Source organism: Benincasa hispida, chromosome 11 (genome assembly GCF_027475165.1).
Source record: "Benincasa hispida cultivar pf3 chromosome 11, pf3_genome.v1.1, whole genome shotgun sequence".
Classification (NCBI taxonomy): Eukaryota; Viridiplantae; Streptophyta; class Magnoliopsida; order Cucurbitales; family Cucurbitaceae; genus Benincasa; species Benincasa hispida.
Window position 1 is genome coordinate 27,399,602 of NC_143488.1, and position 23,543 is coordinate 27,423,144.

Consider the following 23,543-nt stretch of genomic DNA (forward strand, 5'->3'; position numbering starts at 1 on the left):
AGAGAAATAAATATTTGAATATGATTCAAATTATATAAATATGATTCATATGAAAACTATAGATTAAAATAATTATGAATATGATTCGTATTAATACTATAGGTTATATGAGAGAGTAATAAATTATAGATTATATTATATATCATATAATATAAATATAGGTTATATGTTATATATGATATATCATATAGTTTAATGTTTATATATATATTAAGTTAGTTAATATATATATTATGATTATGAAATTAAAATTCAAAATTTTGAAAAAATAAAAAGGGGAGGGAGTTATTTTTTAATAACTCCCTCAACCCCCCTCTATCATATACGTGAAACATAAATTGTAAAGAGATGAACTTCAACTGCTTCATCTTCATCCTTTATCTTTCTACAAGATTTCTTTCTGTATTTTTTTCTCTCAATTAAAATTTCCTCTGTCACAAAATTAAAATGCAAACCCACGTAACTCTATGTGGTTCTCACTTTGAGAATAACGAGGATGAACTTATGGTGGTACCTAAAGGAGATCTTATTGTGTTCGAGGACTTGCTACGAAGTTCCATTCGTGTTAGGGAGAAGAAGTTCAGTTCGTAATACTTAGTTGTGGCAAAGAAAAACAAAGAAGAAAAAATCTTCAAGGGTAACCCTCTCGATCGTTTTTCCCTCCCTGAATTTCACAACAAAAAAGCATGTTTAATGTAAAATATTCATTGTTGTTTTGCGTCATCTGTAATTTCATGTTCTGTAAATTGAAAACGGGACACTACGCATTCATTTGCTTCTGCTTTAGGGTATTCCAAACCCTTCATTATTAAATATAAAAAGTGATAATTTGAGGGGACACGTGGGCGGCCCCTATGTAATCAGTTGGTGCAAATACGGACTTCTTAACTTAGATAAAACCATTCAAATATGAACTTTACAAACATATGAACTCCAAACTTATAAACTCTCCCAAATAGACTTTCTACTTTCATATTTGAATAAAAAAAGGGTATACTTGGATACATCCCAATATGCACCTATCTCAATGCTTTCCCTTCCCATCACTCACACTAAAAATGTAATTAAAATGTTTTAAAAAATAAATAAGAATAGTTTGTCACATGTCACATAATGATAGGACAATTTAGTGGAAGGCACAAGATGCATTAATTATTTTCTGAAAAAAGAGTTTTAGATTTCATACTTTCAAAATTTCTCTTCATGTAGCTGGGCTCCACGCTCAAAATCTCTTACCACCAGCGGCGAAAACTTTAAACTTTCTATCGGAGAGTACCCACTGATTGTCGCAAAAGGGTATCACTTTTTTTCTTCACCATCGACGACAGCAAGTCATTTCAACGGGAAATTTGTACGAATGAGCCACAAATTGGGTCGAAAATGTCAAATGACCCGATTTTTGAAAAAAAAAGTTGAGTGACCCTTTGCTGACGTCAAATTCGGATGAAATTACCAAAATATACACGTGCATGTGGAAAAGAATTCGCTCTCGCCCACTCTCGCTCTCGCTCTCCCCCTCACTGATGATCCATTTACAAATATCCATGGAACAATGGATCGTCTTCTTCCCCCTTTCGTCGATCTCACTCTCGTCAGTCTTGCTCTCTCCGGTCTCACTGATGATTCATTTTTGAACATCCATGGAATAATAGGCCGTCTTCTTCTCTTTCTCACCAGTCTCGCTCTCGCCTATCTCGCTCTCGTCAGTCTCGCTTTCACCAGTCTCACTCTCGTCGGTATCGCTCTTTCTTTCCTCACTCACAAAATCAATCTTCTCTCTCGCTCTTATTGTTGTTCATCGAAGTTGGTCGCATTAGAGCTGTCATGTGAACTCGCCGTGTCGAAGAAGAAGAAGAAAATGCATAGAGGAAAGAGATCGAAGAAGAAGAGATAACGCGTAGAGAGAGAGAAATGAAAAGGAAACAAAAAAGAAAAGAAAAGGAAAAAAAAAAAAAGAAACCGGAGAAGAAAAAAGAAACAAAAAAATTCAAGAAAGGAAGGACCATATTGTAAATTCACATCATCATGACAAGAGGACATTTCACATTTTTTTTCTCGTTTGCCATTCTCGGCCTTTTAAATGGGAAAAATTAAATAATATGGTAGTTTTAAAAACAATTTATAAAAAATTATACTTTTGAAATTATTTAGAAAAATATTGTTGTTGTTTTTTTTAAATAGGTCGATGGTTCAAAATTCGACCTCCCTCGATCTTTGTTTTCTTTTTTCTTTTTTTTTTATCTTTTTTACTTTTTCAACGTTTGACCTTTGTGTTTCTTTTTTTTTTTTTTTTTGAATTTTCCATTTTATAAAATAATTTCTAAAAATATTTTATTATTTTATTATTTTATTTAAACTCTAAAAAGAATAAATTTAAAAAAATAATATCTCATCAAAATAAAAAAGTGTAAATTAAAATATCTCATTTATATAAAAATAATTACAAAAATCAATGTGTCCCACAAGATGGACGTCGTCGATTTTGAGCTGGTTTTCGTCATCGACTTCGAATTTGAGGTTACTCTGGTTCTTCTTGATGTTGCTCTGGTACCTCTGCAGACACTTCAAGATATAAATATTCATTATGCTCTCCACGACCCCGACCGTGTCCATGCATGTATGAAGACGAAGGACCAGCCTTTAAGTCATAATGTCCTGAACCAAATGTTGGCATCATCATCATCGAACTAACATAATCAGTTTGACTCTGCGTCTGCATCACAGGAGGCAACTCTTCCACATTATGGGCAACCTCATCAAACTCATCCTCTTCCCGTATAGGTCCTCTATGTCTAGGAGCTGGTGGAGGAACAATAGGTATATCGTACATATAATGTATCTCCTCCATATAGCTTTGGTTGTCACTACATATAGCAAGAACCTAGTTCAAATCATTCGCAACATCACGGAGTCTACTGTTGTTCGATCTCTGTGAATTATAAAACAATTAGATAATACTTAAAATAAATTTAAATTAAAAATAATTAGATAATATTCATTCATTTACCAGATGACCCATGTCTGCTCCCAGACGAGTGACATAGTGTCTTGTGATATTATTATACCAATGAATGTAGTCTTGAATGACATCCCTGTCAAACTGTTCAATAGAAACCTCCACTGCAATAAACCTTGCATGATAGTGCCATCGTACTACTAAATGTGCAACTTTTTCGGACCAATTTACAATCCTTAAATCGATATCATGCAGCAGGGGTTCAATATTACAAGGCGATGGGACATCTTGCTGAAAACCGAATTGTCTCATCACCTTGTCAGGAAGATGCCATTCACCAATGTGAAAACATATGAGAGGACTCATCGTCCGCCATATGTTTTGACCATTCGTACAGAAATGGAGCAAAGTATGCATAATAATTTTGTACGACTCCCAAATAACCTGAAACACAAAATATTATATTGGAGAACATTAAAGACAAATACAATAAAAATGTGTATAAAATAATCAATTGGGTTCAGTGTAATGTACCTGATTAGGTTGAAGCAGATCAAACATGTATCTGTACTGGCTGACTACATGTGTGGTTGTCCTAGTCATACAAAATTTGTCTCTCCACCTAAATTTTTAAATTGATAATTTAGAATCTAAATTAACTAGATCGGTAATATAAAAATTAAATTGAATTAAAACAACATATCGAGAACCGTAGGCTTGTTCAACTAACTGAGCGTCATTAACATGTTGTAGTTGTAGAGCCATTGTTGGAAATCGCTCCCAAGCCTATGTTGTAGTATATATGCCCGCGCATATCTTATGATGGTTTCCTCGTCTGCATCATCTGTAAGCTCACGGAATTGTGTTCCTAACCATATCAAACATAACCTCGATCCTTTAATTTTATCGGCAGGTGGGGTCACACCAAGATACAGTTGACAAACTTGTGACCAGTCATCATACATCATTCCGGTGACTGGCTCACCATCAACTGGTAACCCCAACAACACTTCTATGTCTTGTAGAGTGATAGTGCACACTCCAACAAATATATGAAATGTATGCGTCTCAGGCCTCCATCTCTCGATCAAGGTTGTGATCAAATGCCAGTCCAATTGAATAGATCCCAATATGGTAACCCCATAGAATCCAGATGTGTGCAGTAACGGTAGTATTCAAGGGTGGAGTGGGATAGTGCGCTGGAGAACTGCCTCTCGACGCCTGCAAGATATTTCTCCAATAGTACGATCTCGCCATACAATAGATGATCGATGAATGAACTGGTCGTACAAAACATCGGGATCAACAGGTCCTGGGTTTAAAGCCATGATCTGAAAGAAAAAAATATTTATTTCTCAATTAAAAAAAAATTATTTCTCAGTTAGAAGAATAATGTACAACTTAATTAACTTAATTAAATAATGTACAACTTAATTAAAAGAATAATGTACAACGTCTATTGTCTAGCACCCAATGTCTATCGTCTAGCATTCAACGTCTATCATCTAGTGCTCAACATCTATCATCTAGTACCCAACGTCCATCGTCTAATGCCCAACGTCTATCGTCTAGCTCAATCGTTTAGCAAATGATCTTGCTGATCTCGCTCTCAACAATCTCGCGCAAGCCTATCGCTTAGCTATTGTGAGCATCGTTTACCTCTGCGCAATTACTACACAATCACCCAGTGCCCGCCTACACGATCGCCTACCTCATCGTGTAGTGTCGTTCACTTACTAGACGATCACATACCCAATTGTAGAGTGCCGCTCATCTGCTACACGATCGTCTAGCGCCTTTGCTCGCACACACTTGAGGCTGCCGCAAGCCTTAGAGGAATGGACTCAAGCACATGATGGAGGATTCAGATATGGGTGGATGACGACAAATCTATCAGAGTGCATAAATGGAGTCCTCAAAGGAGCTCGAATGTTGTCTATAAATGCTCTTGCTCAGATAACATTCTTCAAAATGAGCGACACTATACGATTGAGTATGTGATAATGGACAGAAATGCACGTTATCATAGTGCTAAGTTCTTAAACAATGCTGGATTGTGTTGATGAAATATGTTAAATTGCGTCCATTAGGCATACATTCTATAATATTGTGGTCGCATGTGTTCAACGCATTAGAACTATTGATTTTTGTATTTTTTGTGCAGAATATGCGTTAACGTAATGCAAGATTGTGATCATAGGAAATTATCGGTCAAGTGCAACTTCACCGCAAGACTTTGTGTTGATTATGCTCGTAAACATTCGCCCAAGAAGGATCGCCGCAACTTGGTTAGTGCAACATGGTAGGCGCATCTAAGTGAAAGGCCAATTAAGAGCGATGAGATAGAAAGCTGATGACAGTCGAATCCAAATTAAGTTGACAGTCGATAACGATCACAAAGTACATTCAGCTTTATCGGCAACAATCATTCAGCACGTCAATCAAGAATTAAAGCTGTCCCATCTGTACAACCGGGAGAGATAAGCCACCTTTCACCATTGATGCCCTATAAATACCAAGTATATTCTTCAGAAAAGGGGTTGATTGGTTGATTGTTCACAATATAACCAGCTCACCGTCTTTTGTTCATAGTTTTTCTTTCATTTTTAAGGCGGAGCACGAGAAGAGTGGTGGCGCCAGAGATCGCCCAGGGCAACTCGAAAGAGAACTTTGGGGTGTAAGGGCAGAGAGCGGGCCGACTCTCACGAGAGCGAGAATATCTTTAGAGCACGAGTAGAAACAGTGTAAAACGCCTGGCAGCAAGAAATTGCTACCAGGCTCTTTATTATACTTGCATTGTTATTTGTACTTCATCTTCGTATCTCTTCAATGGAAGTCCTATTTCTACATCTGCTCACTCTCTTAATATGCATGAGTAGCTAAACCAGTTGATGGGTTGAGAAGAACTAAGCTAACATGACCTAGAAAGTTCATTGCTTGCGATTGTCTTGTTTTATGCTGTGCAAATTACCCTTTAGAGTTACTCGAGAGAGAGTCTAAAGAAAGAACCTAATGTCTCGAGAGAGCTAGGTTAGAATCTGGACTCGAAAGAGCAATATGGCTTGCATAAATAAGAGATAGGGACTTAGAGATAAGCTTTGTTTGTCAACTTGCATCGCATGCATCCCAGGAATGGAATGATATTATGTGGTCGCATATTTATGTGAATGTCATGTTGTCATCGCATAAATAGAGATGGAGGTTTATGTGTAAACCCTGTAGACTTATTGCATAATTATCGCATGCGTTCTAGCCTTAGAAGCTGTGGTATTCGCACCGAGAGGTGGTTTACTGTTGTATGCATATTACATGATCCAAAGCATGAACGCATTCTAGGGAGTGTTAGCCGAAATCTTTCTCAATCCATTCACCGCATATTCATCGCATTTCCCGTTTATCAACTCCTTTCAAACTGTGCCCCATTTGTTATTTCTTTTTAATCAACACAATCAAAAACCAAACACTTTATTTATTTTCCCGGTTACCGCAAAGTTTTCATAAAAAAAAATTATCAACGCAATCTATTTTCACAAGTTCCTGTGTTCGACCCTGGACTTACTAGGAAACTTAGAGGAATTTACACTTGAATTCCGCTGGGGAAACTTGAGTGCACAACGCAATCCATCAACGCATATCATCCATATTTCCACTTAATAAAATAACTCATCAATTTTTTGGGTATGCGATCATCTAGTAAGTGAACGACACTACATAATGAGGTAAGCGATCATGTAGGCGTGCGCTGGGCGATTGTGTAGTAATTGCGCGGAGGTAAACAATGCTCGCAGTAGCTAAGCGATAGGCTATGCGTGAGATCGTTGAGAGCGAGATCAGCAAGATCGCTGAGAAAGAGATCGTTGAGAGCAAAATCGACGAGATCGTTGAGAGCGAGATCAGCGAGATTGCTGAGAGCGAAATCGTTTGCTAGACGATAGACGTTGGGCACTAGACGATGGACGTTGGGTGCTAGACGATAGACGTTGGGCACTAGACGATGGACGTTGGGTGTTAGACGATAGACATTGGGAGCTAGACGATAGACGTTGAATGCTAGACGATAGACGCTGGAAGCTAGACGATAAGCGCTAATTTTTCAGAGGTCGAGAGTTGCAAATTTTCTCATCTTCCCTTACAGATCTTCTTTAGTTTTCGACAGGTCGAGGGTTGAACCCTTATCCTCTTCTCAGGTCGAGGGTCAAACTCTCGATCTCTTCTTTAATTTTTTATAGGTCGAGGGTTGAACCCTCGACAAAATATTTTAAACTAAATCCCTGCCTCGAAATCTCCAAAACAACCATAGATTTCTAAATAGTTTCAAAACCACTATATTTCCCTAAATAATTTTCCTAATCACGATATTAAAAAAAAGGTCCTTTTAAATGGGTCTTCTTTGTCCAATTTTCCTTCGTTTCAACGGCTGCTGATAAATTGGAAGTTCCATCTGACCCACATCAACGAACACCCGATCAACACAGAGATTGAATTCCTTTGTCACTCCCACACCGCGACGAGACGGTCTTTCGTTGCTCAGCTTGGATTAAGAGCTCCAATTTTGAGCACCACTGCGAAATTTTGCGAGCCTAATGGAGGAACCTAATCTTATAGGAGAAGAAGAAGAAAAGCCATGTTCAATGGAGAATCTATGCAGGAAGGAGAAGAGGAAAGCGTTGAAGAAGATTAAACGGAAGCAATTAAGAAAAGAGGTGGCACTGAAAATGCTACAGGAAGAGGAGGCGCGGTTGAACGATCCTGAAGAGCAGAGGAGGATTCGGTTGATGGAGTTGGAGGAGGAGGAGAGGTCGGAGAGGGAGAGGAAGCTATTCGAGGAAAGTGAAAGGGCGTGGATGGAGGCTATGGAGTTGAAGAAGAAGAAAATGGCTGAGGAGGAAGAAGAAGAGCAGCAAAGGAGAGCGCTGGAAGAAGAATCGACGGCGCGGCAGGTTTTTCTTTCCCTTCTAGTGATTCTGTGGTGGCTATCTGTTATTTTATTTTATTCCAATTTTGGCTTTGTTGTTGAACAGTACTCGTAGCCTGTTGATAGATTTCTAGTTAGCTTTCAGCTTTATAGTCTATGATTGATTACTGAGTCAGTTTCCTCCATACATAAAAAACATCATGAAATTCTTGTAACAGAAACTGCAATCGCTTTCTATTACTATGCCGTGGGTCACATGTCTCCTTGTCACTCCACCAGTTTGAAACCTTCTTTTGTAGGCTGAAAATGAAAATGAGTTTAATGAGGAAGATGGTTGGGAATACATTGAAGGGCCTGCAGAAGTAATCTGGAAAGGAGAAGAGATAATTTTGAAGAAGAAACTAATTAAGGTTCCTAAGAAGGGTGTTCAACCTGAGAAAAGCCTTGAGGTATTCATTCTGCAACTAGGCTATTATTGTTGTCTAGATCATCATTGTTTATGTTAACCTGGGACATGTTGGAAAGAAAATTCTTATGATCATAGATATTTATATATTATTATTTCTGTAGGATGCTCATAGGCCTACATCAAACCCTCTTCCTCCGCAATCTGAAGCTTTTACAGATTATATGAATGCACCAATTTCAACTAGACAAGTGATTGAGGATGTTGCAAGCCAAGTGCCAAACTTTGGAACTGAACAGGCATTTCTCCTTCTCTTCCTTTGTATACCTACTATCTGTACATACCTATTCCTTCTCTAGTAGTTTTATATCTATTCAATTGTCATCGTAATAAATAACCTTTACCTATTGTTATATTTTTGTTCCAACAGGATAAATCACATTGTCCATTCCATCTTAAAACTGGAGCTTGTCGATTTGGTCAACGTTGTAGCAGAATTCACTTCTATCCTGACAAATCGTGTACATTGCTTATCAAGAACATGTATAATGGTCCTGGCCTTGCTTGGGAGCAAGACGAGGGCCTGGAGGTCTGTTAATGATGCTCATACAATTATTGTATCCTCAAAATGACTTTGAAGTATTGCTATTGCATCAATTATCTCTGAAATTGTTTTGAAACATCTCTTTTAGGAGACACCTGAATTTTTACCTCTATATATGCCCATTTAGGTATAAATTCGTTGGCAAAAATCTATATAAATTATTTTTATGGTTTAATCAGTAAGCACTAATTATTAGAATTAGATTAACTTGTTTTGGTACATTTTATGACTAGAGAATTCATCAGACTAGATATAATGCTGTTATTTTTTGGTCTTCACACGTTCAGTTTGAGTGGAAGGGAAGAGAACATGAGACCTGAGCTATCATTGTTTTGCTGGTGTTCTTGGGTTAATATATTGTTCCTTTATCAAGACATTATGATTAAAGCTGTTAAAATTAAGAATGGATTTATCAGGTTATTGTAATTTCACCTTGCATCCTAAATGGATTATACTTTGGGTACAAGGGCTGATCTTTGACAAAATAATATATGAAGCTTAGTTCTTGCCAATCTGGCGACTGGAAAAAATTATCCTTAAGAGTCGATCTCTTCCTTAGATGCCTAATGCAACCATTATACTGAGATTCATTGTGTTGGGATTGTTGATGGTATTAATAATTAATATCCTGGATTTATTTTTATATTGAAGTTCTTGACCTACTTTATATCAGAGACTTACTGCAAGAATTGTGTCAAGTTGTCATGGAGGGTTACAGTATTGCTCTTGAGTCCCTTTGGAGTTGATAATACGAAAACAAATTTTGTATCCTACTTGCATTGTCTTTGCAACTATCATATAGTTTTTTACTTGCATGCTTGTTGTTAGTAATAGTATATTGCATTCTTTTTCCTATTTATCCCATTCTTTCTCTGTTGAAGGAGTGGTTTTCGTTATTTATTTTTATTATTTTTGTGAAATATATATTTATATATCTTTTCTGCATGCAGTCTGACATTTAATTGTAATAGCCGTTAATTTTTTTATTAACCATAACAAATTCCTACTTTAGTTTTTCTCCGTAGCACTTGTTTTGTTGAACCAAATTAAAAAGGAGCTCCCACCCATACTATGGCTATAATCTCTAATGTGGGGTGGCTAATGGCTTACTGGTGTAGAACCAATTCTTGGAGAATCATAGAAAATAGGAATTTTATTATATCTTTCAAATGACAGTCTTCCCTCTTTAAATAGATCCAAAGAGGAAGGGTTTGTTCACACCTAAACTGAAACTAATTTTAATCAAAACTTAATAAACTAAAAACAGTAGAAATAAGAATACAAAGGAAAGCATAAAAACATCTTATACAAATGGTAAACTAGCCGAAGGTCCCTACATCACTTACAATTTATTTATTATTTATTTATTTTTATTTTTGGAGCTGGTGTCAGCTGGTATCACTTTCAGAACTCTAAGGCTAGTACTAACCCATGGTTGTGTGGTCATTCTTCAAGAGGAAAGCTAAGTTTGGGTGTGCTGTAAGAGCCATCTTATGGGTTCTTTGGAAGGAATGAAAAGTTAGCGTTTTAAAGATGAACATAGTACCTTTGAGGGCATGTGGTCGTGGTATTCGTATTACATCTTGTTGGCCACTCCTGGCGTTCTTTAACCAGGTTGTTATGTAGGTTGTTACATCTTTAACCAGTCACTCCTGGCCAACTGAAGCAGTTATTATGTAAACTCCATAGGTGTGAGTTGGATGATGACTCATCTCCCCATCATTTGGACATTTTTGTGTTTGGTTCCGTGTTAGTTTCCTGAAAGAACAGCCTAGAAATAAAGCTCGACTGAAGTGGCAGTGGAGAACTCACTTTGAGATGAAAAGCTCATTGCATAATCCTTCTTTTTTTAAAAAAATGAAAACAACAAATTTCATTGAGAAAAAAAAGAAAAAAAGAAAAAGAAAGAATACACGGGCATATAAAAAACAAGCCCACAAAAGAGAGAACTCCCTTTTATCAAGGGAGGAAAGTGGGTGGATCCTCCGTTGTTCAATGGGAAATTTACTCTGGCCAACAGTAGAGCGTGAAGTAGGATCAACAGGTTCTAGTGTCTTTGGATTGGATTAAGATGTTTAGGGAGCTGCAATGGGTGGTAGGTCCGAGAGTTACCTTGGATCATTGGCCTTTAATCCTTACTTTGAGAAGTCAGAATTGGGGATCTCGTCCTTTTCGATTTGAGAATATGTAGCTCCAACATCCCTATTTAAAATCCCAGTTTCCCAGGTGGTGGAGTGAGCCTGTGCAGGGTAGATGGAAAGGCTTTTAGTTTATGGGTAAGTTGAGGGCTTTCCAAGGGAAGCTCAAGATTTGGAATAGAGAGGTTTTTGATGATGTTAAATTATAGAAACAGGAGATCTTGGCCAAGCATAAAGGGATTGATGAGTTGGATGTGGAGTTGGAGGGTCTTATGGATGGCTCTTTGAAGGCTGAAAGAATTCCCTTAAGACCCGGTTTGAGGAGGTTGGAGACAAAAAGTGAAGGTGGATTGGGCTAAGGATGGTGATTGCAATACCTCTTTCTTTCACAAGATGGCTAGTGGGCGAAAAAGCAAGAACTAATGAGGTTGAGGAGGTTATTAGAGATGAGAAGGGGATAGAGGAAGAGGTTATCTCATTCTTCTCGAGCCTTTACGGGCCGTAGTTGGTCACAAACCTTTTGTCGAAGGAATTGATTGGAATCCCATCGGGGGGGGGGGGGGGGGTAGTGACGGTTTATCTAAACCTTTTACTTTAGAGGAGATTAAATAGGCAGTCTTTGGGAGTGATAGGCCTAAGTCCCCGGCCGGGATGGGGTCTCTTTGGCATTTTATTAAGAAAATTGGACTTTGATCGAAGAGGATCTAGTTAAAGCTTTTTGGTAATTTTTTGAAAGGGGTATCTTAAATAACTCCATTTTTTATACGTTCATCTATTTGATTCCGAAGGAGTCCGTGACCAGACCGTTTAGTCTGATTACGAGTGTGTATAAAATTCTTGCTAAAGCGTTGGTTAATCGGCTGAAGAAAGTGCTCCTGTCAACTATTTCGAAGTTTCAAGGGGCTTTTGTAGCGGGTAGACAAATTTTGGATCAAGTCCTCGAGACAGATGAGGAATATAGATCTAGAAAGAAGGAAGGTGTCCTCCTTAAGATTGACTTTGAGAAAGCTTATGTCCATGCAGACTGGAATTTTTTGGACCAAGGTCTTGGAGAAGACGGGTTTTGGTTACAAATGGAGGATGTGGATGTGGGGTTATTTGTGAGACGTGAGTTACTCCTCCTTTATTAATGGGAGGCCAAGAGGAAAAGTGGTGGTGACTAGGGGTCTTAAGACAAGGAGACCCTCTTTCCTTGATTCCTTCTACCTAGCACCAAGACGCTCCACCTACCTAATTAAGAACAATCTTCCATTTCTTTCCTACCAAAGAGCCCATAGGAAAGCTCTACAAGCATTACCCACAAGATTCTTGGATTTCCTTTGAGCCACCATCTGGATAACCATTCAAAAAGGTCATGTTCCACTTTCTTAGGAGGGTACCAAACAAATTAAACCGTTTGATAATGTGCATCCAGCTTTTATAAGTAAACTTGCAGTGAAGGAAAAGGTGATTGTTGGATTCTTTGCTATTGTAACAAAAAAAGGCAGATGTTTGGATTCCTTCTTTGCTAGGAAACATGGACACCGACACGTGACATGGCGACAATGACATGATGGCACGTCGATTTTAAAAAAAGTAGGACCACGACACGTCGGGAACACATTATTTATTTATTTATTTTTAAATTAAGTATATGTCGTACATATAAACATATTGTGAAATATTCCATTTAAAAACATCAGGATAATAAGTTAACAACCATACAATTCATGAAAATGATGACAATAGATAAAATGACTAACGGTTCATTGTCATAAGTCATAACAAGTTTTAGTAATTAGTTCAACTCAACAAAAGTTACAAAACCACAAAATAGAATAAAAGAAGCCAAGCCTTCTACATATTTTCTTCATTCTTGTCCAATGTCCTCTTGGCAATTTTGAGCTTCATTCTCATCACCATCATCAGTAAAAACTATAGCTTTCAATTCTGGTTCATCCAAAGATAAACTAGCTACTTTAAGCATTCCCGCATCTTCAAATGAATCAAATGAATCTCCAGCAATGTCCCACATTTTCGTCTCTCCTTTGAAGTATTCAAGAGTTCTTGATAAAAAAATGGAGATTGCAGTGGATGTACACCAAGTCTTTTGCACATTGAGGTGTCATCTTGTTCCTTCTCATGGAGTATACAAATGAATATGTACTTCAATTTCTCTCCCAACTCAAGGAAGATGAAGGTTGAACAAGTAACTCCATAGCTAGTTACTATAAATTGGAGTAAAGGCACCATGGATGGCGCACCTAAATCTTCAGAGACATATTATATCTATTATGTATGGAATCATGTTCAACAAACTCTGTAGACATTGTAGGGAAATTGACAAATTCAATGTTCATTCTTGTTCCCTCATCCTCTGAACTAAAATATCTCTTGATACACTTCATCCTCTCTCTTGATACTTCTAAGTCTTTATGTGGTGGGACTCGAGTCTTGTCTTCTTCAAGCCATTGTGCGCTATAATACCTAAATAAAATTTTAAAATATACCTTGGATTTAGAGAATACACTTTATGTGGTGCTTAGGAATGTTCTTCAAAGTGAGAGTGTGAACTACACATGGCATCCAAACTATGGGAAACTATGATTCAATAATTTGTCTTGCACTTTTACAATTTGCAACATTGTCAGTGATTATTTGAATCACATTCTCATGTCGCACTCACTTATGACTTCTTTCATCATATTTACTATGAAGTATTTTCTTTATTCTCGCCTGAGAAATCTACAACTTTACATTGGTCCTCTTTCTGTGATTGTCATAAAGTTAATTAATGGTCTCCTCTACAAATCGCTCCATCCATCATTGACAATACTTGTCCCAGACAACCTACTTTTAATAGATTGCAACAATCTCTCTACATTTGCTTTTTCTTTTTGGAGAAGAGTTGCTCTCAACTTATTATACCCCGGAGGTAAATAACCTAACAAAGCATTATTTGCAACCAAAGTAAATGCGTTCACATAATGTGGATTCTAGCCAAATGAAAAGGCAAACCTGAGGAATAAAGCATTCCAACTATCTCTAAATCCACTTGATCACGAATTGCCAAGTTAAACGACTTCTCAAGTGCACAAACATTTCCTTTCCTTTTCTTTTGTTGAATAAGAATATGAATAGCTACCCATACTTGAGATTCAGTTTGTATATGTTGTGAAGGTGGTAAAGGAACTTCTTTAGGAGCATTCCTTGCAGTATGAGCTTTAGCTTCATCTTCTAACTTTTGTATGTCAGCCAGATCTTTAGGGGTGACCTTTTTACATACTCCAATCCCAAATCCTCCAAATTTTAGTAGGTGTGCCTTAACTCTTGTATAAGAACCTTTATATTTTTTTTACAAAAATTTCATTACCAAGCAATATTCAGGGTCCATTCAATCTTTCATTTTTGTCACATATTGCCATAATGGTTTCATTTCATCTTCGGTAGTCATTTTCTAATTAATTTCAGTATGACTTAAGATGACTCTGCCATACTAGTTTTTAAATAAAACAAAAAGAACAAAATAAAAATGGGATGTTCATAAAAGGGAGAAAAAAACAAAAAGAAAAAATAGATATGGGGGAGAAAGAAACCAAAGTGTTGTGAGGGTTGGTTGGGCTTTAAGTCGGCCTTTGAGAAAGGAGGGAGATCGTTCATGACTTCGTGGTGGACGTCTGTCTTTGAGAAACAAAAAAGGACGGACAATAACCCCAAAAACATATCATAAATTGTTGGGCTGGGTTTTTGGGCTTCAAATGCCCGTTTTAATTGTTTTTTTTTTTTTTTTTTTCAATTTTGCAGGCCCTGTGTCCCTTTACGTGTCTCAGCCATGTCCTTCTGGGCATGTCAGAAATTAAAATAATAATAATAAAATAATTGACATGCTAGCTGGTGTGTCCAACACGTGTCGGGGCATGTCGGTGTCCGACACGTGTCCAACACAGACATTTGGCCATCTTAGGAGTATTGGTGCTTTATAGCTTCTTTGAATTCTTTCCATAGTGTTTAGACGGCCATGCGGCAAGACACCATAGAAAAGTTTTTACTTTCTTGGGACTTTTACGTTCCATTTGCTAAAAAAAATCCCAGTCGACTCAGGAGCCTAACAGATTGTCTTTCTCTGAGTTTGGTTTTGTCCCTCAAGGACGTCGATGAACTTTTCCCATTCAGCCAATTCACAGTCAAAAAGCCCCCTTCTAATATCCAAATTCCACACTTCTCTCTGAGAGGACCAAACATTTTGGATCATATAATATCTGGAATTTGCTATGCAGTAAATGGCAGGGATTTTTAATGCAGAAAGGCCTCGAAGAATCCCATTTATCCTCCCAGAATTTGACCATATCACCAATCCCAACCTTATAAGTTTGCTCCTGTAAAAAAAATCTTTATTTTTTCAAATATTTTTCCGGGGGCTGCAAGTAATCTTTTAATTTCTAATGCAAGGAATCCATCGACTCTGAGTAGCCAAATTTGGTTTCTATCACCTTCTTCCAGAGGGTATTCTCAGGCTGAGAATATCTCGACACTCGCTTAGCTAGAAAAGCACTATTCTTCTTCAATCACCCACACCCAGGCCCCTGAGATTTGAAGCAGTGACCGTTTTCCAATTATCTAAGTGACTTCCTTTTTGTTCGCTCCTTTCCAGTCGAAGTCCCTGATAATTTTGTCAATGATGGAGCTCACTTTGCTAGGGATTCTGAAAACGGAGAGAAAGTAGCGATTGAAGCCATTAGCAACACTTGGTTTTTTACCATTATAAGGGAAAGTGAAAAATGATGAAAGAAGCCTACTTTGTTTTTTTTTTGGTTTGGTTTTGTTTTGTTTTTTTTGCATATATATTTTTTATTTGTTCCATTTCCTCCCACCGAGGAATTTAAACAATTCTGTTCATAGGAAAAGTCTTCAATAACTCTCGATTTGTCATGCCACTCTTGTTTCTCATTTTTATGAATAAAACTAAAGACATCCTATTTTTTTGAACAGTCTGGACGGACTGTTTAAATTTCTATTTCCCCTAGATATCTAAACTTTACGTTACCTTAATTACATCTAGACTTTACTAAGCTCAGGTAGTGGGACAGCATAATTTTGACCTATTTGGAGTGATCATGGATGGCACCTGGATTTGACATAGCATGTTTCGTTTGGAGTTGTAGGGGGTTCTGAAATGGAAATTGATGGACTAAGATTTGACCTTTTCCCTTTCAATTATCTAATTGGAATTTCTTATGGTGAAGTGCATTCTTGATTGATCTTCCTCTACCTTTTTTTCAGTTTACAGATGAGGAAATTGAACGCTGCTATGAAGAATTTTATGACGATGTGCATACTGAGTTTTTGAAGTACGGGGAAATTGTTAATTTCAAGGTCTCCTGCATTTGGTACCTTGTTTGTATGGTTTGTTTATGCTTTTGTTTTGTTGTCATTTCTTTATCTTAGCAGTGAGAAAATTCTTTTTAAGTTCCATTGCCATTTTAAGTTTTGGGTCCTTGCCGTTTTAAGTTTCAGATGTTTGGTTTTCTTCAATTAAATCCTCACTTGTTTAATTTTGTTTTGAGGAGTTTCAAAGAGTTTTCAAGTCAAGTCTTTTGAGTGAGAAGATCTCTTCAAAGTTGCTTGGATTATTGCTTACCCTTGGTGTTTTATGCTCATTGCACCTTCAGCATCCATGCTTTTTTTTAATTTGGTTATTTTAGAATGATTCTGTTCTTTCAGCCTTGTCATTAAGTCTTTTGTCTTGCATTTGACTTTTTCTTTGTATCTTGTGCATTAGTCTCCTTTTATTATTTCAATGAAAACTTCATTTCCTTTTCAAAAAAACTAGAAAAAAAAAGTGAGAAAATTCTTTCACTGGGTTTGGTTTTTGATATTTAACCTCAAAATTGCATTTGCTTACAGCGAAATATGGTATTTTTGTTCAGGTGTGTAGAAATGGCTCTTTCCACTTAAGGGGAAACCTTTACGTGCACTATAAGTCGGTGGACTCAGCTGTGCTTGCTTATAATGCCAACAATGGTCGTTTCTATGCAGGGAAACAGGTACTGATTTCTCCAATTATCCTCATTAGGACTAAGAGTAAGTGACTAGACGAAAGATATCTGTTCATCATCCTAAACCTCCTTGTGCTTATACAGAGCAAGATATTTTGAACTTTTGAATTTTGTTCATGTTATGAAGCTTCCCACTAACCTCAGTTTAGGTCATAACAAAGAAAGGAAGTTCTCTTGAGAGATTTGGACTCTTAAAAAGGAATGAGCTTGACTTCTCCCCTTCTCTTGCTGTTCTCAATCCAAAGCTTTTGCTAATTATTTCATTCAAGACATTTGTTTGAATTGGAATGCTTTTATTTCTTTAGTTTAGTTAATGTATTACTCTCTTTGTATCTTCCTTTGTTATGGTGTCTTGTATTTTTGAACATTAGACTCCTTTCATTATATCAATGAAAATTAATGAAAGGTTTTCTTTCTTAAATAAAAGAATGAACTCTAGAACCCATGGCTGTAATACCAAGAATAGAAAGAAAATATAGTCACGAGCTTAAATTGATCCAGATCCCCTATGATGTCATTGATTCAAAGAATTATGCCTTGAACGTGGGGTGCAATAAGCTTTATTTGGCCGAGAAGATTATTAAGCTTGGTCTGTCTTCTTAAGTGTATGCAAACTAAAATTTCATGTACAAATAAAGAAAACAATAATTTCCAATTCGTGTTTATGGTGCTCCCAAGGCCAAAATTATAAAAACTGTTCTTGCATGTATCATTTTTTTATGGTATTGCGCATAGCTCAGCTAGTAATTTCTCCTCCATACTTCTACAATCTACAATCTTTTTATTATGGTTATTATTATTTAATTTTAAGAATTCAGGAACTGTTGGTTTTTTGTTTGATTTCTTTCCTAAGTGCATTGCTCTCTCCGCTTCTCTCCCTTTTTTCCCCCTTGCTTGGCTTTGAATCATCTGTGGATTTTTTTTATGACAGGTAATATGTGAATTTGTAAATGTTACCAGATGGAAGATAGCTATATGTGGGGAATTTATGAAGACAAGGTACAAGGTATGGAACTACAACCTTTTCCTTTTATTTAAAACTAATTATCTTCATTGAAGTTCTTTCACCGTGCTGTTGTTGATGGTTTCCATTGCTTCCTTTCAGACGTGTTCTCATGGAACAGCTTGTAATTTCATTCATTGTTTTCGAAATCCTGGTGGGGACTACGAATGGGCCGACAGTGACAAACCTCCTCCACGATATTGGTTGAAAAAAATGGCTTTTCTGTTTGGTTATTTAGATGAATCCGAGAATGAAAAACATACTGAGCTTGACCACTGGGACAAGTTCGGAAAATCCAGCAAGTCAATGTCAACAGATGTCGACAGGTATTCATCTGGATTGACTATGATTTACAATGTCTCTTCTTTTCATTGCCCCTTTGTTTTCTTAATTCTCGATTTCTTAAAATCCCATCATTCGGTATCATTTATTTTGATAATGTTTGAATGACTAAGTTTTCGTATTAGCAAAAGTTTGTCCAGGCGATATCTTCCCTTATAGCTTGTTTGAACTTTAAAAGGGGATAGCTTTCTGGCCGTTCATTGTCTGAGCTAACTTTTATATGCGATCTAGTGTCTAGTTAATACCAGGGATGTCCTTTTTCTTCACAAGCTCAGACATTTTATATTAACTAGAATGCTTGAGTTTGGGATTGAGGATGAGCTGTCTTTGGCTGGACTTTATTCATATCCGTGGGATAAAAAATATAATGTACGTTTGTATTTCTAAATAGTTTGTCACCACCACCAATGATTTCATTTAGGAGCCGTTTGGTTTGCGGGTTTTCTGCATGGGAATTGCCTTAGGTATCCAATTCCTATGTTTGTTTCACAGTTTTCAACTCTTTAGCTATTCCCAAGCATCCTCATTTCCCACGGATAATGGTTTCTATTCCCTTCTAAATCTGTGGGTTCTCTTTTCCTCTATATATTTGTATTTCATTTTACATATATTTCACTTTGAATATAGTTAACCAATTAATTAATTAATATTAATTTAATAAAAATAGTATAAATATTTATTTTAATAAATCAATAATGATCTATTAAAATATTTACTTAACTTTTTTTATAATAAAAAATTATTAAATGAATGAAATTATTTTTTTGCATAAATTATTAATTTATTAACTAATAATAACTTAAATACATTTAATTAGTAAACTGAGATTAGTTAAATTTAGTTAGTATTTAATTTTATTTTTCAATAATAGTAATTTATTACTTTTTTTTTAATAATCAAGTAATTTATGAAGATTAATTTTGATTTGATCATTTATTATGAATATATAATCATCACTGATTATTTATAAGAAGTTAATTATTTATTGTGATTAATTTTTATTACTCCATTTATTAACATATCATATTTGCAAAACACGTTTTAGTAATTTTTTTTTTTTATTAATATATCATATTTTTATCTCATTTTCTTCACATTTTATATAATATATTATCCATTAAATATATTTTCTTATATTATTTAATCAAAAGTAAAATTACTTATGTTGAACTTAATTAATAATAAAAATGATTAAGTGTTAAATTATAATTAGTATGACATTCATTAAATGCATTAATTGGTTACTTTTAATTATAAATTACTCCATCTTCAAATATTTATAATTAAAATTATTATTGATTCATAATTAATTAACTTTTTATTAATATACTGAATATTATTTATTCTTTAAATTATTAGTCTATTGCAATTATAATAAGATTTTCATACTTAATTTCATAAATTAAACACAATTTTTGTTCACAAAATTGTGATAGCATTTCCATACACAACCAAACACGGTCATCTTTGATTCTTAGACATCTTATTCCCAAATATTTTATTCCCAATCAGACATTTAGAAAGTCTTAAACCAAACGACCCCGTAGAATACCATTATTGGATCCATCTCTTATCACTTCAATCTCTGATTCTTCATGATAGATATCGTTCAAGAAGATCTAAATCTAGAAGTCTGGACCATGGGTCTAGAAGAAGTAACAACAGTGAAAATGACTATAAATGGATCAGGCACTCTCGTGGGGAAAAAGTTTATGAGAAGCAGCAAAGTTTGGATGAAGAAGAATATGAGAAGGCAAAATATGACCAACGGAGAAAAAACAGATCTAATGATGCAGATTCTGACGAATCAGTGGATAAGTTTGAGGAGAGAAGCAAAGATAGAGATCGTGGTAGGAGATCAAGACAGCCTAGAAAACAGGATAGCAAATGGGGAACTGGTATTCGAGATGCAGATCGTGATGGCAATAAGGACACATCAAATGATACTGATGAAGGCTGGTCAAGTGGTGATGGGGACAAAGATGGGCATCAACACAAAAGAAGGAAAAGCAATGGGCGTGTTTCTGGGACTTTTAAATCCACAGATGGTTCTCCAAGCAAGAGCGTAATTAAGGATTATGATACACGCCGAATTTCTTCTTCTGATAGAAACAAGGAGAGGCGTCTAACATATGGTGGGAAACCCAAGAAAGCAAGAAGTCCAAGTGCAGGAAAATCGGGTAGTCATTACTTTGAGTCAAGTTCTAGGGACTTGAACACTGAGGATGGTTACAGCATCGATTCCTTACATAATGATGTCCTATCAGATGACAGTTGGGAGGCATCTATTTCAGATCGATATGTTGAGAGATTCAAACCACTGGATCTCGACAAAGAATATTGTAGCAACGAGCGAATCGACAAGAAAAACCGATGGGATCCTGAAAGAAGTTACGATGAATTTGAGAAATGTAGGGAGACTACAAGTGCTATGTGCTGTGAATCGGGAAGCCCTGTTTGCGAAGGTGAAAGAAGTAAATCAGATGTTCTAGATACAGTGGACTGCCACGGTTACAAAGTTAACAAGCGAAATCATAGGGAACTCGAAAGTAGTAACTCATATAAACCCCGAAGGTCTCAAAAGAAATCTTCTCGGCATGATGATGATCAGTATTTCAGTGATTTGAAATCAGAGAATACGAATTCTGATGGCTATTATCTTAGTAAACGTCCTAGGAGCACCAGTCATTCTAGGACAAAGAAGCACAAACATAGCTAAGAGAAGGAAACCACCAGGAAAAATCCCAGACGATCAATTTGGAACTTTCATATCATACAACTTATGCTTACAAAGAAGTCAATTTTAACCCGCACGAGGCTCAAAAAAGAATTTAACTTGAAGTGCTATGCATATTATCTATATGCTTATTGTAAAGAAGAGAACTTGCTTCTGCATTTCCTTGAAAAGAAATGAAAAATTCTAGGGATATGTTCACTTTTGAAATTTTATTTTAAGGAATGGTTGATGCCAATGACATAGAAAAGGATGACATGAAGAGAATGCGGATTTGCTGCTAGGAACTTGAACCAACCTTTTGTTTGCCCCTTTCATATTGTCAAGTATTTGTCGAAAGTCTATTTTTGCCCTATGTACATTCTTTGTTAGGCTCGGGTTTGCAATGCTTTTGGGTCGGATTTTAAGCATTTATAAGCATAGTTCTAGTTTCAAAACGTTCGATAAAATCTAATTGATTGGAATTTTTTCTTACTTACCTTAGAAGGGTAAAAAAAAAAAAAAACCTAAAATGTTATGACACATGGAAGTTTCATACATCAAATTTCCATACAACTTTGACCATTGGAGATGTAGGTGATAGAAAGTGATAGACTATTAAGGGTGTTCATGGGTTGAGTTTGGTTGGGTTGAGTTGAAGGACTTTTTGGACCTAACCCAATTGTTCGGGTTATAAATTTTTTTAACCCAAATAACTCTCACTAAAAAATGAACCCAACCCAACCATGAAATATTTGGGTTGGGTTGGGTTGGATTACTCGGGTCATTTATTTAAAATTCTTTTATAAAAGTAAATAAAATGTTAATATGTAAAAATTCAACTTAACTATTTTCATATATGAATTAAGATTAACAACTCAATTTCAATTTATAAAATATACAATTTTTTTCAAAGTGCAAAAAAAAACTATTTTTAAGAATTGTTGAAGAATAAATTATCAAAAAAATCGATAAAATTAAAAAAAAAACTAAAATAAATATATGTATATCTAATTGTACATAGGCAAAAAAAAAAAAATATTATATTTTAAAGTTAATAAGTTTGGGTTGGTGCGGGTTGATTTGGGTTATTTTAGGTGACCCATAAACCAACTCAACCCAAAAAAATTTTATTTATTTGAACCCAACCCAACCAAAAAAAAAAATTCATAACCAAACCCTAACCAAATGGGACCAAATGGGTTGGGTTGGGGATTGATTTTTTCGGGTCATTGGATTTTTTAAACACCCCTAGATTATTATCTGTGTCTATCATGACATAGATACATACAAACGGTAGTATATCGCGGTCTATCATACATAGATTGTGATATATGTTATATTTGTAAATATTTTCAGCAGTTTTGTCATTTAAAATAATTTTTCTATAATATAAATAATAATAGGACAAATTGTTTTAAATGGTAAAGCTGCTAAAAATATTTTTAAATATAGCTAAATCAGTGATAGAACTTAGACATCCATCAGTGAGTGATGGATGATAGAAAGTGACATTTCATTATATTTGTAAATATTTTGATTTATTTTTTTATATTTTTCTTCTCCTTTATCGTCGTTGGTCCTTTTTTTTTTTTTTTTTTTTTTTTTTACATAAATATCCCTAAAAACATATTTAAAAATTACAAAATGTCTATTTATTAATTTAAATTTATTTATTGATTTTTTTTTTGTAATTTTTTCAAATATATTAATCGACATCAAAATTTTATCTATATTTATATTGACATTTCCATAAAATTAAGATCTCAATATATCTGTTGACATTGACATTTTACACCTTGCCTAAATCAAATCGATTGAAAATGACTTAAAAGGAAATTAGTCATCATGGTCCTTTTTTAAAAATTTTAAATTAAATTTGATGGATGTATGTAGCTTAAAAGAGGGCCTTACTAGGCATTAGCTTCAAACCAAAACTTACAATATTTTGTTTATCTATGAACATTTCTAGCATTCAATTTACACTCTACTTGAGTTTGAGAGACCAAAGCTATTGTAAGCTAAATTCTTGCACATAGGCTTAAAAGTATGTATGTGTATGTGTGTGAAATCGTATGCTCATATATTACATGTTTTAGAAAGTCAAATTTTAGGAATTGGGTAAAAGGGTCTTTATAGCAAGTAATCTTGAGAGGGACAAACCATTTTCAAAGCAAAAATAGAGCTATTCCATGAGGAATAATAACCCAATAGAAAAGTGATGTGAGTTTTATGAAAAAAAAAAAAGAAAAAAAGAAAAGAGGACTAATTTGGCCTCATTTCATGGGCTATAATAATAGAGCCAAGTTTTTGGCAGTCATTTCAAAGGGTCAATTTACCCAAATTAGTGTTATCAAATCCCAAAATTCTAAAGGAGAATGTATAATAATTCAATGGTTTTGTCTAAAAGACGAAAACAAAAAAAGGAAAA

At 35.4% G+C, this 23,543-nt stretch overlaps 1 protein-coding gene and 1 pseudogene across 1 annotated transcript; one reads left to right on the top strand and one right to left on the bottom strand.

Annotated features, from left to right (window-relative positions):
* Positions 1-2,449: 2,449 nt before the first annotated feature.
* LOC150032551 (uncharacterized) lies at positions 2,450-3,736 on the bottom strand (annotated as a pseudogene).
* A 3,579-nt stretch (positions 3,737-7,315) lies between these two features.
* On the top strand, positions 7,316-21,343 carry LOC120091880 (Zinc finger C-x8-C-x5-C-x3-H type family protein). The gene is made up of 9 exons (XM_039050030.2): positions 7,316-7,896; positions 8,171-8,320; positions 8,442-8,576; positions 8,708-8,866; positions 16,279-16,371; positions 16,926-17,042; positions 17,986-18,060; positions 18,160-18,383; positions 20,002-21,343. The coding sequence occupies exons 1-9, from the start codon at positions 7,540-7,542 to the stop codon at positions 21,116-21,118; spliced, it is 2,427 nt and encodes an 808-aa protein (XP_038905958.2). The 5' UTR covers positions 7,316-7,539; the 3' UTR covers positions 21,119-21,343.
* Positions 21,344-23,543: the final 2,200 nt, after the last annotated feature.